The sequence below is a fragment of the Panthera onca genome, chromosome B4 (assembly GCF_046562875.1).
Source record: "Panthera onca isolate mPanOnc1 chromosome B4, mPanOnc1 haplotype 2, whole genome shotgun sequence".
In the NCBI taxonomy this organism is placed as follows: domain Eukaryota; kingdom Metazoa; phylum Chordata; class Mammalia; order Carnivora; family Felidae; genus Panthera; species Panthera onca.
The window spans coordinates 35,609,705-35,631,514 of NC_138345.1; the positions used below are offsets into that span (position 1 = coordinate 35,609,705).

At 44.3% G+C, this 21,810-nt stretch overlaps 1 protein-coding gene across 4 annotated transcripts in view; it reads left to right on the plus strand.

The window, feature by feature from the left end:
- Positions 1–5,621: 5,621 nt before the first annotated feature.
- The window catches only part of CACNA2D4 (calcium voltage-gated channel auxiliary subunit alpha2delta 4), a 114,044-nt gene continuing 97,855 nt past the window's right edge, over positions 5,622–21,810 (plus strand). For all 4 annotated transcript variants that reach the window (XR_014137908.1, XR_014137909.1, XM_060658831.3 and 1 more), the window contains exons 1-6: positions 5,622–6,028; positions 9,825–9,906; positions 11,684–11,800; positions 17,054–17,113; positions 19,284–19,446; positions 19,809–19,940. Coding sequence is in view for 2 of the 4 variants with exons in the window: in XM_060658831.3 (XP_060514814.3) it covers positions 5,853–6,028; positions 9,825–9,906; positions 11,684–11,800; positions 17,054–17,113; positions 19,284–19,446; positions 19,809–19,940 (730 nt within the window). In the remaining 2 variants the exon portion in view is untranslated. The remainder of the gene's footprint in view (positions 6,029–9,824; positions 9,907–11,683; positions 11,801–17,053; positions 17,114–19,283; positions 19,447–19,808; positions 19,941–21,810) is intronic.

A 21,810-nucleotide genomic window follows, 5' to 3' on the forward strand; every position in this document is an offset into this window, starting at 1 on the left:
TCTGAAATCCCTGATAGCATATTTTATATTTTGTCAATGAAATACACTGCTCTTGCCTCATTTGATCTTCACTATCCCCTGAAGCAGGTAGGGGAGGTATTCGATGACCAGTGGGGAAATGGAGCCTGGGCACAGGGCCTCGCCTGCAGCTGTGCTCATTCATATTGATGGAATGAAGGGGAAATTGACATGGAATGGTGGGAAATACTGATTTGTCATACTCGGTTATAGAATCAGGCCTAGAGACCTGATTCGTTCCATTGTCTGCCCTTCCATTGCTCAGACAGGAAGAGCCCAGAGATGAGTGAGCTCCAACCTAAGCTTAGTCCTTGAGGAGCTAGTGGACCAACTCCACAGGGACAGTCACCAATAATATAAAGAAAGTGTGTGTGGAGAAGAGGGGGAGAGTGGGAGTGGGGAGGCGGGGAAAGGGGACAAGGGAAGAAGAGGGCAGGATGCACACCCTAAAGAGGAGAGCTTGGGAATTCTCACTGACCAGTGCTCACTGAGCGATAGACAAAGAAGTACACTTGTAGTCTGTGCACAAAGGAGCTTAGCACAGATACATGACTCTTTTATATCTTTTCCTTCCCTGTTTCTTTTCCTTCCCACCCCCCTGTTCCCCTGTACTGTCACACCCATAAATGGGTACTTTCCAATAGATGTGGACTTGCAGCAGGGGAGATTTGAGTTATATTTTAGAAAGAACTAATATAATCCCTTCATAATTTAGGTATAATCTAACTTTTCTTCAGCCTCATCTCCTACAGCACCTTTCTCACCTCACTTACCCCCAACCCTTCCACCCTTGCCATCCTCCCTTATCCCTCACCCTACTACCTTCACAGTGGTGGTTTTAAAACATGTCTGCAAATTTTTGACCCTCTTGCCATTGAGAGGTAGGGTCTGTGTCTCCTCCCTTTGATAATTAACTAACCAATAAAACACAATTGAGGTGATGCTCTGGGACTTCCATGGCAGACCATAAAAGGCAATACAATAACCAGTATATTCTCTTGGGATTCTAACTCTTGGACCCCAGTCACCATGCTGTGAGGAAACCCAAGCTGTCCATGAAGAGGAAGTCTGAGCAGCCATGTGGAGGAAAACTGAGTCTCCTAGCCCTCAGCCTGAGCTGGGTTCCTAGCCAATAGTCGGCACCAACTTGCCACCTTGGAAGTGGATCTTCCAGCCCCATTAAGCTGTCCTGCTGACACCGCATGGAAGAGCCTTCCCTGCTGGGCCCTGCCCAAAATGCACAATTCATTAACTAAATAATATATTGATTTATTTTAAGCCACTAAGTATAACTTAGTATACAGTTATGGATATCTGATATTTTGACTATTTTCCAACAAGTGTATACAACATAACATGACCATGGTTTCCTACTCTTGCTCCTTCTGTTTCTTGTATGCTGTCTGTTCCTTATAACTATCCATTGAGGAATCTCCCATTGGTGAACTCTATTCATCATTTAAAGCCCAAGTCAAGGGACACTTGGCTGGTTCAGTTGGAGGAGCATGCAACTCTTAATCTCGGGGTCGTGAGTTTGAGCCCACGTTGGGTGTAGAGACTACTTAAATAAATAAAACTTTAAAAAAATAAATAAAGACTTGGGAATGCAAGCTGGTGCAGTCACTCTGGAAAACAGTATGGAGGTTCCTCAAAAAATTAAAAATAGAACTACCCTATGACCCAGCAATTGCACTACTAGGTATTTATCCAAGGGATACAGGTGTGCTGTTTTGAAGAGACATATGCACCCCAGTGTTTATAGCAGCACTATCAACAATAGCCAAAGTATGGAAAGAGCCTAAATGTCCATCAATGGATGAATGGATAAAGAAGATATATAGATATAGATATAGATATAGATATAGATATAGATATAGATATAGATAGATAGATATAGATAGATAGAGATAGAGATATAGAGATATAGATATAGATACACACACACACACACAATGGAGTATTACTCAGCAATCAAAAAGAATGAAATCTTGCCATTTGCAACTATGTGGATGGAACTGAAGGGTATTATGCTAAGCGAAATTAGTCAGAGAAAGACAAATATCATATGACTTCACTCATACGAGGACTTTAAGAGACAAAACAGATGAACACAAGGGAAGGGAAACAAAAATAATATAAAAACAGGGAGGGGGACAAAATATAAGAGACTCTTAAATATGGAGAACAAACAGAGGGTTACTGGAGGTGTTGAGGGAGGGAGGATGGGCTAAATGGGTAAGGGACATTAAGGAATCTACTCCTGAAATCATTGTTGCACTATATGCTAAGTAATTTGGATGTAAGTTTAAATAAATAAATAAATAAATAAATAAATAAATAACGCCTAATTCAAATGTCTCTTTCACTGTGAAGGCTTCCCTAAAACTTCCCTCCTCCTTTTTCCCCACCATAAGGAGAGAATAATGTCCCCTCTACTACATTGCCAAATACTTCGCTTATGCATCACAGCACTTAGCTCCCTAAGCTGTTGTTTTGAGATTGGCCTTCCTGTAAAGACTCTGAGCCCTATCTCATGCACCATGTCCAATCTTCATGCCAGCTCTATGCATCATATCTCCAGTGCCTGGTGCCAAGATGCCCTAGGAAAGTGGGTTAGGATGGATTAATTAAATTGTGGGTGGTTTGATATGAAACACTGACCAAGAGAAAGTTGCAATACTCCTTCTCTTATGGCCCTTAAAAATAAAGCCATGGGGCACCTGGGTGGCTCAGTTGGTGAAGTGTCCAAGTCTTGATTTCAGCTCAGGACATGATCTCACTGTTGTGAGATCGAGCCCCATGTGGAGCTCTGAGCTGAGTGTGGAGCCTCCTTGGGATTCTCTCACTCCCTCTCCCTCTGCCCCTCTCCCCCACTTGCTCTGTCTCTCAAAATAAATAAACTTAAAAAAAATAAAGCCACAACATCAGTTCTCTCCTAGCCAGCATGAATATGCCATCCTGGCCTGCAGCTAAGGGATGAGCCCCTGAAGGTTCTGAGTTTCAAACATCTGTCTTAAGGACTGATCATTCCCTTAGCTCTATGCTCTGCTCCCATGCTTCATTTTATTCCTACTAAGACATCTCTTCTCTGGAGTTATTCGGCTCCCAAGTCCTCTGCCCTCCCTTACTCCCCCCGCTCCCACCACAATCCATAGTGTTTCCCAATATCATGCAGTATACCTCTGGGTCATAGTCCTAATGAGCAAAATGGACCAGAGTAAACAATGATACAAAGCAACTATTTTAGAGTTATTTAAAAGGTATTTTTCTCTAGACAGCTGGTTAGGCACTTGCAGAGTGAAATACCTCAGTAGGTCATTCAAAAGACATCACTTTCCTTTACTCACCATTGTAACATCAGTGTTTTTCTTTACAAGAACCCTGAGGTCTTCCCAAGCAAATCTAAAGGGCCAGGTAGGACCTGGGCCACTGTTGTGTCTGTGAAGTGAGCAAAAGTTTCTATGTAGTTCCATGCTTATCCCGTTAGAAGAAGTCAGTGCCTTCAGTGAGCAGGTGCCACAAAGGGGTCAGGGGCCAGATGCTGTGGGGTCAGAAGCTTGCAAAATTTCGGGGTGGTTATCTATAGTAGAAAAGGAATGCAAATTATAAATACAAAAATAGATATTAAAGTGAACATTTATTTAGAATGAAAAAAGTCACTTGAAACTACATATTTTAAGGTGATGAATACTACAGAAATCATAAACCTAGAAAAAGTACGTGTTCTTATTTATTAATTGTCCCATAAGCCTGTGTAGTACTTTTTTCTAAATTTGCTATGATTTATATTTTTAAAATGTGCAAACTTCATCTGAAATTAGGCATTCATAGAAACAATTCAAATGCATTTAAAAATCGGCTGCCACGTTATGTTGAACCAAATAATTGCGTAACCAGATTACTCTGATGCTACAACATTGACTTATTGATAAATCTGTGTAGGAGTTCTGTCACTAGAACACTTGCTTCTTCAGGCATTTCTCTGCGTTGGTGGCAATTTTGTGTGCCACTTTGCTGGAACCCGCAGATTTTGTCAGGACAAGATGTATCAGATCCACTAAGAAGCATCGATACGTGTTCTGTGTAAGCTGAGACTTCACATGCAGTGCCCGTGTACCACCATTACCAGATTAGGCCCACAAACACAACAGTTTTGGTCAAATTATGTTTTGTGTAATCCCCATCAGAAGAGAAGACAATATAAGCTATATTTATAATTACATACATTCAACATTGACTACTTTCCTAACAAGAGAGAACTGTTTTGGCCAGGCCTTGATAAGAACCAAATCCTCTGCTGGCAATTTTACTTGTTTGATCATTGGAAGAATCTGCCAGACTAGCTTCTGGCTCAAAGTATTTCCAAACCTTATTTTTCCCTCCCCTCCCACATACTTCCAATGGTGGGTGCAGTAGGACATTCACACCATGATAAACTTAGGCTGCACCTGCACGTCCTGATGAACAGTGTAGGCACTGGCAGTGATGAGAGTGTTCCTGGAAACCATTCCTATACCCGGATGGTTGCAGATAAGTTATCTATACATGGAAGTGACAGTGAGCTACAGAAATATATCTCTCTAAGCCCAAATTAAATGTTTCCCCAATTCAACTTCCTCTTAGCTGGATCCCCGAAATGCCCACAGGCACTCAAACATCACCCAACTAAAGGAAAATCAGACAGAGAAGTTGGAATGGAAAGAGACAGAGCTATTAACCACTTGTACTTGGACAATCTTACTTTTGCATATATTAACGCAACATTTGGGTACAGGAACATGCTGCCCCTCAGGGAGGGGCCCTGAAGCTTCATCAGCTTCCCAGCAAACATGTCCCTTAGCCTAGGACCAGGAGCACATGGGGGAGGTCGGGGCCATAGGATATTGACATTATCTATGACCTCATCAAAAAGCAGCAGGCCTGGAGCCAGAGTTACAGTCTCAGCTCCGTCCCCAAGCCTCCTTGTGCCTCAAGAGCCCCCTGAAAACAGGGATGATGACACTGAACTCTCAGAATGGCTCTAAGATTTAAAACACCAATTTGTTACATCTTTTTTTTTTAAGTTTATTTATTAATTTTGAGAGTGGGGGGAGGGGTAGAGAGAGGAGGAGGAGGAGGAGGAGGAGAGAGAGAGAGAGAGAGAGAGAGAATCCCAAGCAGGCTCCATGCTGTCAGCGCAGAGCCCAGCACAGGGCTCAGTCTCACGAACCTGAGATCATGACCTGAGCTGAAATCAAGAGTCAGACCCTTAACCAACTGAGTGACTCAGGCGCCCCAATTTGTTCCTTCTCTTGATAAGTCAGAGCACTGGACAGACACCCCCTGTTGTTCTCAGGCCAGTGTCACAGTCTTCTCCTCCCCTTGGGTCCAGAAGAAACAAGTCTACAGGAACAGGGCTGTCTCTTTAAAGTGGGAGGTTGTGCTCTGGCCCCTAATGGAATGAACCGAGTCCTGTCTTCTCAAATCAGGGTAATCCTGCTGAGGTCATTTCTGCCACCTCCTCCTCCCTGCTGTCAGGCAGGGGATTAGAGGAGAGGCCAATGGATTAACGGGTTCATTTTGTCACAACCACCCCCCTCAGACCATCAGCCCCCTCCTGGAGCCTGCTGGTCAGGTGGGGCGGCTCCTCTGTGCACTGTACTCTGTGGGCAGAGAGACCCCCACCCCTGCCAAGGGTTGCAGCCAAGACAAGACAAAGCTGGGGACCCCAGGCTTGCCAGGAAGGCAGAAGGCCTGGGGCTGTCCCAAGGATCTAGGTGACAGGCAGACAGAGCTGGTGGTTGGAGACTGCTCTCTTCTCTCCCTGCCTTCACCCCGAGCCCAGCAGAGACACCATGCCAGGACTCCCCAGGTTCCACTTAGACACCAGCGCCCCCCACAGCAGGAGGCCCTGCCACCAATGGCCAGGGTCCTGGGCCTCCTTGCAGAAGACCGTGGTCATCCTGTGCCTGCTACTCTCCAGTACCTCCCTGTCCCCCACACACGCGCAGACTGAGATTCCTCCGGAAACGTAAGCATCAAGTTCACCCCAACCCTCTAAAATCCTCTGGCCCTTTCCTCCCTTCCTTCCCCCTGTAGAGCTCAATCCTCTGTCCACCTTCCCACCTGGACCTCTAGCTTCCCTCAGGGCTCCCCCTGGGGGTTTCCACTCTCCCTTTCCCTCCCTTCTTCCCACATTCTGCCATTCGGGAGCCCCACCTGCCACTCCTCACACCTGCTGACTTCAGGCAGAACTGAAGTGAGGGTCCTCATTCCTCTGGCTGGCAAGCAGCATCTCAAGCTCCTGCAGGCCCGATGGATGCTCCTTCCAGGATAATCGCTGCCATTACGCCCCTGGCAGTGGGAGATGTGCTAGCTCAAAATGATCGTCGTGGCTCCCCAAGGATTTGTTGGGAAATTTGTGTTTTGACATTCTGAAAGGGTAAGGCAGTTCTAAACCAACAAAATGGCTCATGCAACCGGGAGCTGAGTAAAACTGGACTTTGGTCGTCTTAGTCTTCCCTTCTGCCTCCTTCCAGGCCCCCTTCTATATTCTGTCAATCAGCCCAGCTCCAGGAAAGAATCTGCTCTCAGTCATTTACATTTTGGTATAAAGTTTAATTGCTGTGCAACCTCTCTGAGAGTGTCTAGTTTTCCGTCCTTTGATCAGGTGGTCCTATTAAGAAATGCCGATGTATGTGGGGAGCAGAGAACTCTAGAGTAAAGGGGGCAGCTTGCTCAGTCCATATCTAAGCCCAGCTACTCACGACCAGCAAAATAGGCTACCAGAGCCAGCTGTCAACCTCATTTCTTAACAGAAGTGGAGACAGGGAGGACAAACAATGCACATTATGTCTAGCTTTGTTGAGCAATGGGTTTGAGCAGCCTTGTTTACACTGGATTGTATAACCTCTACTTTTTCTATGCCTAGTACAGCATTAGGTGCTTTATAAATAATATATTTACTCCACACAGCAATACAATGAGGTGGGTGATAGCTTCCCTATTCTGTACTTGAGGAAATAAGCTCAGAAAGGTTGGATGACCTCCCCAAGTTCACACAGGCAGTAAACGGAAGTGCCAGAATCTAAACTCAAGTCAGCTTGGCCTGTGCTTCACCTGTTGCTGGGCTATAAGACTATCTGTTGCTGAGGGAGATGTTGAGAATAAGTTTCCAGCCCCAGAACACACACCAAAATTGTAGAAGGGGAACTCCAGGAATAGGCTGAGTGCTGAGTAAAGATGGCTGGAATCCAGGTCTTTGTTGAGGAGAATGGCAGACTGGACCACCTACTTAGAAACCTCCACAGTTGGCTGAGATTATTAGCCCTCAAACCTGCCTGTATCTGCACCTGCCCTCTTCCTGGGAGCCGGACCTCTGCCAGGCCCTTGACACAACCCCACCTCTCTCTCCTGCTGAATCCTCTTCCACCCCGATGACATTTCATCTCTCTTGTGTCCAGCTGTGCCCTTGCTTCCTGCTCAGCCCTCAGCCTCCACCACCTGCCCAGGCTTCTACTGCCCTCCCAAAACTGTTCCCATCGAGATCTCCAAAGATCTCTTCCCTGCCCAACCCAGTAGACATTCCTGGCTCCATCTCCCTGGACTCTCTTTTACTTGAATCTCAATGCCTCAACTTCCATTAACATTGTGTTCCTCTGGGACTCCTTGGGCACCTGAGCTGACCTTCTGTCCTCCTCAAGCAATTCTTTCCCTTTGCCTGCCCCCCAGATTGTTGGTGCCTCCCAGGGTTTGTCATCAACTCACAGGTCTTCTCATGCTCCACACTCTCCTTGAGAGAGCCCATATACCTTCAGAATTTCAACTCTACCTATGTACTAATGACTCTCAGCCCTATCTCTACTTGTTAGACTCACATACCATTGCCTGTGGACAGCTCTTTCTAAATATCTTGTGAGGTTTTAAGTTTAAGTTTGTGTCTTCCAAGATATAATGCAATTGGTACCTTCTGGAGTTGTGCAGTGCACAACATATCCTACAGCACTCAGTAGCTTTGCAACAGGAACCTCACATTCTATATATCCCAAGAGACACTCATCACCTTCCACCCTCTCAAACTTGTTCCTCCTGATCTTCCTGATAATTCTCAATAGCACCACCATCAGCTCAACTACCCAAGCTAGAAACCTGAAGTCATTTTTGACCCCTCCAAGCTCTTCTATACTCTCTACCTAGAAATCTCTTTGGCAGGCTAAACTCTCACAAACTTTTTTTTACTTTTCTTTCTTTTCTGTGCTTTTCTTTTCTTTCTTCCCTCCTTTCTTTCTTTCTTTGGGTGACAGGGAGAGTATGAGCAGGGAAGAAGGGCAGAAGGAGAGAGTGAGAATCCTAAGCAGGCTCTACACCCAGCACAGAGCCCAATGTGGGGCTCGAACCCTTGACTGTGAGATCATGAGCTGAAATCAAGAGTTGAATGCTCAACTTACTGAACCACCCAGGTGCCTAAACTCTCCCAAACTTCTAACACTGAACTCAGATCCCACTTGTCCCAAGAAGCCTCCTGGTACCACCACTACCCTCCCTAGCTTTTTGCAGGGCTGGGATCAGCCCCGCAATGGCACCCCTCCCCTTCGAACATGTATTATGCTATCTGTATATGGAGGGGTGTCCTTCTAACTGAGGGTTTTACAAAGATGAGGAAGGACTGTGATATGACTGCAGTGCTGTGCACAATGGCTGGCACACAGTAGGACCTTAATAATTATTGGTTGAGTGATTGAATTAATGTGGACCTTGACAGGATCATGAGGGCAAGCTCCTTTTGCTCCATCTGGAGAGGCTCAGACACAGTCCTATGTATTCTCCCCAGGATGCCACCAGCCTGCCCAGGTGGCAGGATCTTGGTGCCCTTCTGGGGACGGATCAGAGGTCAGGGCTTCTCCACTAGGCTGCCTACACCCAGGGTGAGGGGTTGCTTCCTCACACCCTCCCTGTCTGGCCTGCTTTCTGCCCCACAAAAGCAGCTCAGAGCCTCTTCCTCTGCCCCTGGCCTCATGTTCCCTCTGAAGTTTCAACAGAGGATTTGGCAGCCAGTCGTGACCTTGAGCAGGGCACACTGAAGGGCACAGCCCATTAAGAAGCTGCAGTGGTGCCGGGGCACCTGTGTAGCTCAAGTCAGTTCAGCATCCAACTCTTGATTTCAGCTCAGGTGATGATCTCAAGGTTCCTGGGATCAGCCCTGCAATGGGTTCTGTGCTAATGGTGCGGAGCCTGCTTGCAATTGTCTCCCTCCCTCCCTCCCTCCCTCTCTCTCTCTCTCTCTGCTCCACCTCTGTGCTCGCTCTCACTCTCTCTCTCTCAGAATAAATAAGCATTAAAAAAAAAAGTTGCAGTGCTACCAAACAGTTCCTGTTTCCACCCTCAGTATCCTCCCCACCCTGGTCTGGGCCTGTCCATAACCTCTTCCCTTTCTCTCCTCTCTGTTCTCCACCCACAAACCAGAACCCTTAGGGGTTTGGGATCAGGCTTTGCTTCCCAGCTCATCTTCCCTGTCCTGAGGGCAGCTGCTGTGCCCCCAAAGGGTCCTCTAGGTCTCCTGCCTGGACCAGGAGGGATGGTAGCTCTTTGCGGGTGTTTCTGGGTGTAGGTGGTGTGTACGTGCATCCATGTATGTATGTGGGCCTCTCTATGTGCTATGTGTGTCTCTGTGTGTGTATCAGCGTGTGTCTGTGTGTGTGTGTGTGTGTGTACACGCTGGTGTTCTATGTGCATGTGTGTGTGCATATATGTGTGTGCATATATGTGTCTCCATATCTGTGTGTCTGTGTGGTGCATGTGTATACACATGTACTTTCATTCCCCGGCAGAGTGAAGCTGTGGGCAGACACCTTTGGCAGGGACCTATATGACACCGTGACCAAATACTCGGGCTCTCTCTTGCTGCAGAAGGTCAGTAACCCCCTTCCAGGGAGCTCACAGGGGGCAGTCAGTCAGGGACTTCTTCCTGATGGAGAAGCAGAGTTCTCAAGACCCCAATGTCCATGCTGTAAGGGGTCTTAGAGATTATCTAATCCATTCACCTCATTTGCAGATGGGGAAACTGAGGCCCGGGGAGGGAATGATTTGCCTAAGTCACAGAGCAAGTCAGTGGGGGCAGTACGGTGGAGTGGCCAAGAGCACAGTGTAGTGTCAGCTCAGATGCCCCAGAGGCTGATGCCAGGATGCTGTTAGAGAGATGGGGGTGTGTGGCTATGAAGAAGAAAAGGGAGAGGGAGCAGGTGTAGGCAGAGTGGGATGCTTGCTTGACTGTGAAGGCGTATGCAGAGGAAGGAGAAAGGGGTAAGTATCCTGCAGGTGCTTGGGCAGTAGAAGGAGATGAGAGGGCCTATGGCCTCTGCAGAGAGAGCTTCCCTTACCTCCAGTTCTCAGGACCTCCAGCCCTGCCGCAGCGCTGCCAAGCACCCACACAGGCCCTCCCTGAGGCCTAGCCCATGCATGGCTCAGGGCGGGAAGCAGTGTCTGATGGACAGGATGTTGCACGATCTCCCTCCACTCCTTTATTTTTTAATTGCTTTTTGAGCAGATTGACACCAAGCTTGTCCTCTCACTGGATTATAAACAACCTCATTCTCTCTAATATTTATAACTTCCAGGCTGGTTTTAGTAATAGCCTGCCATCCTTTATTATTACCATTTGCTAAGAGCTTTATATTCACGCTTTAATTCATTTGGTGAGTACGATCTTCACCATTTTCTAAACGTTGCTAAGAGCAAACCCCCAGGGTTTTATGCCTTCGCAAGCCCACGCTGCACCCCTTTCCTCCGGCCCTGTGTTCCTCGGCTGGCGGGAGTGGGCCGGACCGGAAGTCCTGCGCTCCCTGCAGGCCGCTCCAGCAATGACAACTCAGACCCTTTAAGCTCACTTGGAGCTTCTACATTGCAAAGCGCTTTACTCATTTGTGCCTTCCAACCCTGGGTGAGGGAGATACAGCAGTAATTACGTCGCCGTTTTGGGTAAACGCATTCTAGAGCCTGCTCTAAAGCCATGCAAATGTGACGTTTTGTAGATGAGGAAACTAAGTAACTCGCCTGTCACATGGCCACTAGCTGGCCAAACTGGGTCATTAGACACACGCCAGGTGAAAGATTATCTCCTGCGGGCCCAGAGAGTAGATTTGATCCCAGCTCTCTTAATTCCTAGGCCTACTGGCAGTTCTTTGGGCAACCTGCAGCTGCTGCCAAGCCCTGCCCCAGCAGTGAAAATTTCAGTTCACATGGATGTGAGAAGGGGCCACGCTGATACCAGTAGGTGTCAGGGAAAGATAAACTGATGTCTCACAGTCCCTGTGAGCAGCCCAAGGGAGGCAGCATGACTGCACAAAAAACATGGAATTCTGGGCGCTCTCCAGAATTCCAGGATGAGGTTCTCCATTCACTAGCAGTGTGACCTTGGTCAAGTTTGTTGACCTCTCTGAGCCTCAGTCTACTCCCTTTTAAAGATATTAACCACAACATCTCCAGAGTTCCTGGAACAGAGAGGACATTTGATAAGAGACAACTATTAATGTTAGTGGGGGAGATTATACAAGAAGGGGAGGGCCTGTCGTTGCCTCTAGTCCAGTCAACAAGACTTCACAGGTGTGAATACACTAGTTGGGAGGTTGGAGGCCACACATAATCATGTACAAGACCACAGGTGCCCATCTCTCCCACTTCCCCTACACAGAAATACAAGGATGTGGAGTCCAGTCTGAGGATCAAGGAGGTGGATGGCTTGGAGCTGGTGAGGAAGTTCTCAGAGGACATGGAAACCATGCTACGCAGGAAGGTGGAGGCTGTCAAGGTACTCCAGGTCCTATGATTTGTGGGGGTTCCACCCCAGCGCCCATGACACCAAAATGACACTCAGTGTTGTGGCCCTGCATCCTCTTTCCTACACCATCCTCTTCCTACCTTATGAGTGTCTGCTTTGTATCCCCATGAGCCTAAAGATCCTTGTAACGGAGAAAATGATGGCAAGTAAGGGGAGCAAGAAGGGGCCTGAGATTTGAGTTCTGCCTTAGGGAACAATGTCCAATACAATAGGATCAACCTACAGTGTTAAGAGGGACTCCGCATCACAACCTCACATTTAGAAACTGGCAAAGAGCAGGTGCAGAGTGAGGGCTTAGGAGTCAGCTGCTGAATGAACAGGTGGATGGCTGGATGGCTAGTGGGTGGGAGGGAATATAGCTAGATGGAGAGCTCAAAAAGCGAAGCTCCCTCATCTCCTCTCCCTTCTGTCCTCTCCCCTTTTCTCCTTCCCCTACTCCTCCCCCCACCTTCTCCTCTTCTGTATGCCAACCCATCCGCCATGGCTCTCAAGTGCTCAGAGGGCCATCCAGGCAGCAGAAGTACTTATAGTGCTGGGCCTCATGCACAGGTGATTCCCTCACTGCACATCCACCAAGCCTGGCTTGGCCCTGCTAGAAACAGAATGTGTCCCTTCCCTAGCATGAAGGGACTGCCCTGGTATCTGTGGGGACTTGGCTGCTTGGAGAGACATAGTTCCTGATCCACCCATCCAGACATCTGGCCATCCAAAACCAGTGTTATCCCCAAAAGGACTCCCTTTGGGGAGCCAAGAAAACAAGGAGAGAGGAGATGGAGCTGGGTGGTAGGCTGTGCAGGAGAGGCTGAGGACAGGGGTTAGGGAGAGATCTGGCAGCGCTGACAAAGCAAGCTGCAGCCTGACCAGGGTCCTGCCCGGCTCCCCACATCCCCATCAAAGCCCACTGCCTGGGAAGCATCAGTGTCAAAGTCACTGAGAACTTCTTTCCCACAAGTGACAATTTGCAGCCTCTTTTCTATAGCTTAGGGGCAAGGGATCTCAGCATCAGAGAAGATACTTGGGGACTGGAAAGCCCATCCTGGACAGTAGGGGGACAGTGACCTCACATACAGCCAACGTGGGCAGTAACGCTTGTCTCCTTCCATCTTCAGTGTTGTTTAAAACATCTCTCTGGGCACAGACGTTGGGCCCTTCGATGGGGATGCCCTGTGGAATTTCTTCATCACATCCTAGGACTTGGTGCTTGAATTATTTGACCAAATGTACAGTTATATGAATAGAGACCCAAAGAGGCTTAGTAACTTGCCCCCTAAAAAAGCCAGAATAGGAGCTCAAGTCTTTTTTATTCCCCAGGTTTATTGAGGTATAATTGACAATCAAAAATTATGTATATTTAAGGTGTGCAACCTGATTACCCAATAATATACATATACATTGTGAAATATTCACCTCAACCAAGCCAACCAACATCCATACCTCGCACTTTTCCTTTCTCCCTTCCTCCTTCCCTCCCTTTCTGCCTCCTTGCCTTCCTTCCTTCCTTCCTTCCTTCCTTCCTTCCCCCCTCCTTTCCTTCCTTCCTTCCTCCCTCCCTTCCTTTATTTATTTATGTGTGATGAGAACACCCAAGATCTACCCTCTTAGCAAACCTCAAGAATGCCAACATTCAAAACTGCCAACTAAAGTCATATTGCTGTACATCAGTTCTCTACAACTTATTTATCTTGCATAACTGAAACTTTATACCCTTTGACCAACATCTCCCCATTTTGCCTTTCCCCCATCAGCTCTTGGTAACTGTTTCTATGAGTTTGATTAGTTTAGATTCCACATATAAATGATATACAATATTTGTCTTTCTGTATCTAGCTTATTTCATTTAGCATAATGTCTTTCAAGTTTACCCATGTTGTTGCAAGTAGAACGGTTTTCCTTTAAGGCTGAATAAAGATAGAATAGAGAGAGAGAGAGAGATCATGTTGACTAACATTTAGGTTGTTTCCCTATTATTGGTATTATCTTCAGTGAAATGGGAGTGCAGATATCTTTTTGAGATCCTGACTTCATTTACTTTGATATGTACTCAGAAGTGGGATTGCTGGATCATATGATAGTTCTATTTTTAAGTTTTTGGGGAATGTCTATGCTGTTTTCCATATGGTAGTACCAATTTATATTCCCACCAACAACGCAGGGATTCTCTTTTCTCCGCAGCCTCACCAACACTTGTTATCTTATGTATTTCTAATAACAGCCTTCTAACAGGTATGCAGTGGTATCTCATTTGTGGTTTTGATTTGCATTTCCCTGATGATTTGTGAAATTGAGTACCTTTTCATATATCTGTTGCTCATTTGTATGTCTTCTTTGGGGAACGTCTATTCAGGTCCTTTGACTTTTTTTTTTTTTAACATTACTCAGTGCTCATCAAGTTGTACACTCTTAATCCCCTTCACCTATTTTACCCATCCCCCACTCACCTCCCCTCTGGTAACCGTCAATTTGTTTCCTATAGTTAATAGCCTTTTGTTGTTGTTGGTTTCTTTTTTTGTTTGTTTGCTTTGTTTCTGAAATTCCACATATGAGTAAAATCATATGGTATTTGTCTTTCTCTGACTTATATCACTTGGTATTATACCTTCTAAGTCCATCCATGTTGTTGCAAATGGCAAGATTTCATTCTTTTTTATGACTAATATTCCATTGTACATACACCACATCTTCTTTATCTATTCATCTATCAGTGGACACTTGGGTTGCTTCCGTATCTTGGCTATTGTAAGTAATGCTGTAATAAACCTAGGAATGCATATATCATTTTGAATTAGTGTTTTTCTTTTCTTTTCTTTTTTGAGTTCTGGAGGTGGATGGTGGTGATGAATTAGTGTCTTTATTTTCTTTTGGTAAATACCCAGTAGTGGAATTACTAAATCATCTGGTAATTTTATTTTTAATTTTCCGAGGAATCTCCATACTATTTTCCACAATGGCTGCACCAGTTTACACTCCCACCACCAGTGCACAAGAGTTCCCTTCTCGCCACATCCTCATCAGTACTTGTTATTTCTTGTGTTTTTATTTTAGCCATTCTGGCAGGTACAAAGATATATCTCATTGTGGTTTTAGTCTGCATTTTCCTGATTATTAGTAATGTTGAGCATCTTTTCACGTGTCTGTTGCCCATCTGTATGTCTTCTTTGGAAAAATGTCTATTCAGTTCTTCTGCCCATTTTTAATTGTATTATTTGGGGTTTTTTTCTGTTGCCTTGTATAAATTCTTTATATATTTTGGATATTAAACCCTTATCAGATATCATTTGCAAATATCTTCTCCCATTTGGTAGGTTGCCTTTTTGTTTTGTTGATGGTTTCCTTCACTGTGCAAAGCCTTTTATTTTAGTGTGGTCCCAATAGTTTAATTTTGCTTTTGTTTCACTTGCCAGAGGAGACCTATCTAGAAAAAAGTTATTATGGTGAATGTCAAAGAAATTATTCCCTGTGTGTTCTTCTAGGAATTTTATAGTTTCAGGCCTCACATTTAGGTCTTTAATCCATTTTGAGTTTATTTTTGTGTATAATGTAAGTAAGTGGTCCAGTTTCATTCTTTTGCATGTAGCTCTCCAGTTTTGCCAACCATAGGTTCACTCTGTTGATTGTTTCCTTTGCTGTGCAGAAGCTTTCTGGTTTGATGCAATCCCCTTTCTATTTTTTCTTTTTGTCTGTGTTTTGGGTGTCACATGCTCCCCCAAAAGACCAGTGACAAGAAACTTTTTCTCTATGCTTTCTAGTAATTTTATAATTTCAGGTCTTGCATTTAAGTCTTTATTTTGAGTTGATTTTTGTATTTGGTATAAGATAAGGATCCAATTTAATTCTTCTGCATGTGAATATTCAGTTTTCCTAACACCATCTATTGAACAGACTATTTTTTTCACCATTGTGTGTACTTAGCCCCCTTCAAGATCAGTTGTTTTAAATGCTGGATTAGAGGTGCATGTGTATTAAGTGTCTGACTTCAGCTCAGATCATGATCTCACAGTTTGTGAGTTTGAGCTCTGTGTCAGGCAGCCTGGAGCCTACTTTGGAATCTGTGTCTCCCTCTGTCTCTCTGCCCCTCTCCTGAGCTTATGCGCGCTCTCTCTCTCTACAAAATAAATAAATAAAACATTTAAAAATTTTTAAAATAAATGTATGGATTTATTTCTGGGCTCTCTATTCTCAAATTATTTCATTTGTCTATATGTTTTTTCTGCCAATACCAACTGTTTTGATTATTGTAGTTTTGTAATATATTTTGAAATCGGGAAGTGTGATGCCTCCAGCTTTGTTCTCCTTACCCAACATTGTTTTTGGCTATTCATGGTCTTTTGTGGTTCCACATGAATTTTACGGTGTTTTTTTTTTCTGTTTCTGTAAAGAATGATATTGGGATTTTGATAGGGGTTGCACTGAATTTGTAGACTGCTTTGAGTAGTATGGACCTTTTAACAATATTAATTCATCCAATCCATAAAAAGGGATCTTTCCATTATCTGTGTCTTCTTTAATTTCCTTACTTCCCATCATGTTCTGTAATGCAGACATCCTTCTTTAAAAAAATTATGGTAAATACACATAATATAAAATTTACTATTTTTACCATTTTAAAATGTACAATCCTGTGGCATTAGATACACTCTATGCATCTATGCAACTCCCATCACCACCGAGTTCCAGAACTTTTCATCACTTCCAGACTGAAGCCCTATACCCATTAAGCAGTCACTCTCACTCCCCAGCTCCCAGAAACCACTAATATGCTTTTTGTCAATAGATTTTCCATTTGAATATTTCACAAAAATGGAATCATATAGTATGTAACTTTCTATATCTGGAGTCTTTCACTTAGCTTATTATAGGTCATACAGAATAGCTTCACTGCCCTAAAAAATTGTCTGTTTTCTGCCTATTCATCTCTCCCTCCCCCAAACCTCTGGCTAACACTGATCTTTTTACTGTTTCCATAGTTTTTCTTTTCCATAATGTCATAATGTCACGTAGTTGGAATGCAGCAGGTAACCTTTTCAGACTGGCATCTTTCACTTAATAACATGCATTTACCTTTTGGCTATTGTGAATAGTGCTGCTACAAACATTTGTGCACAGGTTAGTGTTTGAGTACCTGTTTTCAGTTCTCTTGGGTATATTCTTAGGATTAGAAATTGTTGAAGACCTACTGGCCTTGTTTTTCCCATTCATTCTCCCCTTTGTGTTTCCATCCTTCAGAATCTGGTAGAGGCTGCTGAGGAGGCTGACCTGAACCATGAATTCAATGAATCGCTGGTGGTGAGTCCTCTCCCAGAGCTGCTGCTGGGAGGGTATGATGACTAATCACTAAACCCCCACCAAGAGCCAGGGTCCTTTGGGTATAAGATACAGAGGGGTGGGGGAAGGTAGACAGTCCAGCACCATCTTTTAATGTGCATAGGATATGTATGACCATATAATAGCTTGATTCTGAAATACTCTCCAGTCTTTTCAGAAGAGATTTATGGACCAGATAGGAGAGAAAATTTTCAAGACTTGGGGGGGGGCAGGGGACATAGAGGGACAATCCACCCATTCCATAAACATTTTTTGCCCAACCACCATGTGCTAGCCTCTGGATAGATAAAAAGTCAAGAAGCTCATAGACCAAATAACTCTAGCATGAGGCATATGTAACAAGTCCATGAGAGTTGGTAAACAGAGTTACAAGAATGCAGAAGGGAAGGAGTAGAGGCTCAGAAAGTCCTGCAGACAGGGTGGCATTAGGACCAGCCTCAGGCTGAGTGGGATTTAAACAGGAAAGGCATGGAGAAGCTGAGGGAAAAGACAACACACTGAAATAGGAAAACACAAGATAGAGAAAATTGTGAATGGTCAGTTCTGTATGTCCAGGGGATGGTGAAGTAGAAAGTGACTGTGGACAGATAGGAATCTGGCCTCAACTCAGCCTGGAATGTCACAGACTGAAGGGTTTGAGAAGGGGAGGGACACAGCTGGATTTGTGCTTTAGAAAGCTCTTGTACCAAAATGATTCTTCATCCTGATTTGGGACATCAGTTCATTTAGTCGGCCCTTAAACTGGGTAGGTGCATTCAGTTCACACTGAATTGTATCTAGCTGAACTCCCAACTGCTCTTCATCAGCTTGAATGGCATACCCACTCTTTCTCTGAATTTCCTGTTTGATTAGAACCTGTAAAGTTCTATGGGAAAGGTCCATGAGTTTCCTCTTGTATTGTGCAATTTTGGCCATAGTTGTGGTTTGATTCTTCTGTAATTCGCTAATCTTCAGATATGATATCTAATCTGGTCTGCTGTTGCTTAGTCATCTGATCTTGAAACTTCAGTCTTCGAAGAAGTTTTTTGAAACCCACCATGAGTACCGGAATTAACTTTTCAGGATCAGGGTTATTCACCTTGGCTTGTTCCCAGATAATAGGATCAACACCAGCAGGAGGATAAATGTATGTCAGTTTTTATATATTTGTGAATTCATCTATGGGAGGAGTAAAGGAAATCCAAGAGTATTTAATGATTGTGGTTTTCTTTTCATTCTATAAAGATTTGAAAATATTTTTTATATTATTTTACTTATTTGGAATTTACAGAACACACTTAAGCAATTAGGATATAACAAAACTACATTTTATCATTTTTTCATTTTTGCAACTTTTTTGCTTTAAAAAGCAAATCTGTCCTTAGACCTTTTTATTTCTAAAAAAATGATGAAAACTTAAATAAATGCTTGATTGTAAAAAAAGAAAGAAAGAAAGAAAGCTTTTGCAGTCAGCAGTATTGTGGTGTGGGACAAGACATAGGGTGCCCTGAGGGGGCTGTTCAAGATGTGAACCAGGTGGTGTGGAGGGAGTGGGGTAGGTCTGATCATGGCTCTAAGTGTGGTATTCCAAGTAGACCCTTCAACACTATGTGCTAGAGGCAGAGAGCACACTGCTGGCTCCTCAGAGGGACACGGGGGCCACAGACCCTGCCTCGGGCCCAGGCTGAAGGCTGTTTTCTAAAGAGAGAAGCCTCACCTCTCAGGACCCACCACTCTGGGTTCCTAGGAGCCCTCCTACACTGGAAGAAAATTGATGGTGCCCATGAGGCTGCCCCTGTCTCTTTACTTCACCTTGGACCTCTACCTACCTGTCTCTGGCTCTGATCTGGTCATGCCCACACATGACAAACAAAGTGGAGAACTGAGGCAGTAATCTAGACAACTTACATCAAAAACCAAGTGAATCAACCATGCTCTCTAACTGTCTGGGATCTGTATTTGTCCAAATGTGTAATACAGGTCACTGCCTCAGTTGTCCATGGATGTTGCTTGTATGGATGCTGTCAGCCCGTCTGACCCCACCTCTCACATCTGAGTGCTCTGATCTGTGCCATTTCTCTTTCTCTTTCTCACCTTGTATGTCTCTTGTGTCCACACTGTCTCTGTGCTGCTTTTTTCCCTCCACCCCTAGTTTAACTATTACAACTCTGTCCTGATCAACGAGAGGGATGAGAATGGCAATTACGTGGAGCTGGGGGCTGAGTTTGTCCTTGAATCCAATGCGCACTTCAGCAACCTGATGGTGAACACCTCCATCAGCAGCGTGCAGCTGCCCACGAACGTGTACAACAAAGGTAGCTCCTTTGCCCCACCCCGCAACCTGGCACTCTCTCTTAACAGTTTGTAGTTGTTAGGTGGTACTGGTGAGTTTTAAAGATTTGCCTCCATTTTCCTGAGAAGACTTGAGGAGTCTAATCTGATTCTCCAACCTCCTTGACTGGGGAGAACAAGAAAAAGTATTCTACGCCAGTTTTGGCTGGGAGAAAACTCAGCATTCCTGGATTAGAGGGTGTGAGTGTGGCTCGCCAAATACAACATAGCAGAAAGTTGTAAACAACAGCACTGCAGGCTGCGTGTGTGTTTGGCAGGTGAAAGATGGTCACTGTTTCTTCTGATTTAGTTTCTCTGCAGTTCTTTCTATAATTTCAACTTTTAGACCCAGACATTTTAAATGGAGTCTACATGTCTGAAGCCTTGAACACTGTTTTTGTGGAGAATTTCCAAAGAGACCCGACACTGACATGGCAATATTTTGGCAGCTCCACTGGATTCTTCAGGATCTATCCAGGTAGGGATATCAGGAGGAATCTCCATGGTCTTCTGAGCTTCTCTGGGACAAAGGCAATAAAAGACATTGAAGATGGGCCCTGGCACTCAGACCCCCAGTGAATGGACGCCCCTCCTGTCCAAAAGCATCTCCAACCCACATTTTGACACCCTTCACAACATGATAAACACATTTACAATAAATAGCCGTTGAATGAATGAATGAATGAAACTATCAAACACCATGGTAACTAATCACAAAATGCCCACATTAAACTCTTGTCCTATGAAAATCACTGTGGAAAATGTAAAAGAAGATAAAACAATTCTGGATCTTAAGAAGTTTACATTCTAATTGGAGAAATGGAGCATATTCACTTGAAGTTTTCAACAGCAATGCACAAAGTGTCACCAGTTAGTATGTGATTAGTGGCAAACTTAATAGATGGCATGGGAAAAGTCCCTTGTCCATCAATAAAAGTAGAAAACAGAAACATCTACCACAAGGTTTGCATTTTACTCCAACCCATTTTTGTATTTTAGCACACTGCTGAAAGTCTTGAAGTTGCCCTGTTTTTCTGAGACAGGAAATCAGAAGTCCTAAAAGACCCTTCTGTGTCCCCAGGCTGGAAAAGCTAATTCTTCTGCAGGAAGACACAAGGATCTTAGAACTCACACACAGGGTTTTAGCATGCCCCTGTTTCTCTGCCCAAATCCACAACCAGTCACTTTCTTTCTCTGCTCTCTGCAGCCTCAACAAGCAAGCTCATCCCTCTTCCTTAGAACAGCCCTTAAAATGCTTGAAGACAACTCACATGTCCCTCAGGTCTTCTTCAGGGTCCAATTCCTGCACATTTCTGCCACATCCAGAGACATCAACTTGTGTGCAGACAAAACAGTCCAGATATGGCCCATCAGTCTATGAAGAGGGGAGGGCAACTTCTCACATCCGCACCCACATTTATAGATATATATCAGCCCTCAGGTGCACAGTATTGGGGTGACCATAATCCACGGTCATGGTACACGGTTCTCATGGGTCCATGCAGGCCTATTTCTGTGTTTTTTAATTTTTATTTATAATACAGTGAATGCTTGTATTTACATCACCAATGCAAAAACTAGAATGTTACCAAACCTCTATTTACTTATGTGCTCCTCCTCTGGCCTCTGCCCCTCTGACTTCTCCCTGATTTCACCCCCTTCAACTGACCAGGCAACAACTATTCTCCACTTTGAACTTATCCCTCTATTTGACTTTTTTGGCTCTCTGCTTAGTTTTATATCATTTTTACAAACACATAGACATCTCCCTAAACAATATATTGTTTTGTTTTGCTTGTTTTTAAAATTTATTAAACTGGTTTTGAGTATAGACTTTCAGAGTTTGCTTTTTCATTCAGTATTATACTAGCAAGATTCATCTGGGCTGTCACATATGTCACATATGTACTTTGTCATTTTTTTCTATATCATATTCTTGTGGGCCAATATGGCAGTTTATTCATCCTCCTGATCCTATCTGGGTTGTTTGCAGTTTTTTGTTTTTCTTCTCTGTTTTTTTTTTTCCTTTTAAGAACAGTGTTGCTATGAATGTTCTTATACATGTCTCCTGAGACATATTCTGAGAATTTCTCTTGGGTATGTACCTAGGAATGGAATTGCTAGGTTATGAGATATGTGACTGTTCAACTATGACAAGAAAGTGCAAAATTGTTCTCCAAAATACTTGTACCAATTATATTCCCACCAGTCATGAATAAGAGAGTCTGTTGACCCACATTTTCTGAAATCCTGGGTATTATTAAACATTAAAAGATTTTGTTAATAACCCTTTAGTATAAAATGGTATTTCACTGGTCTGGCATTGCATTTGGCTGATCAGTTGTGAA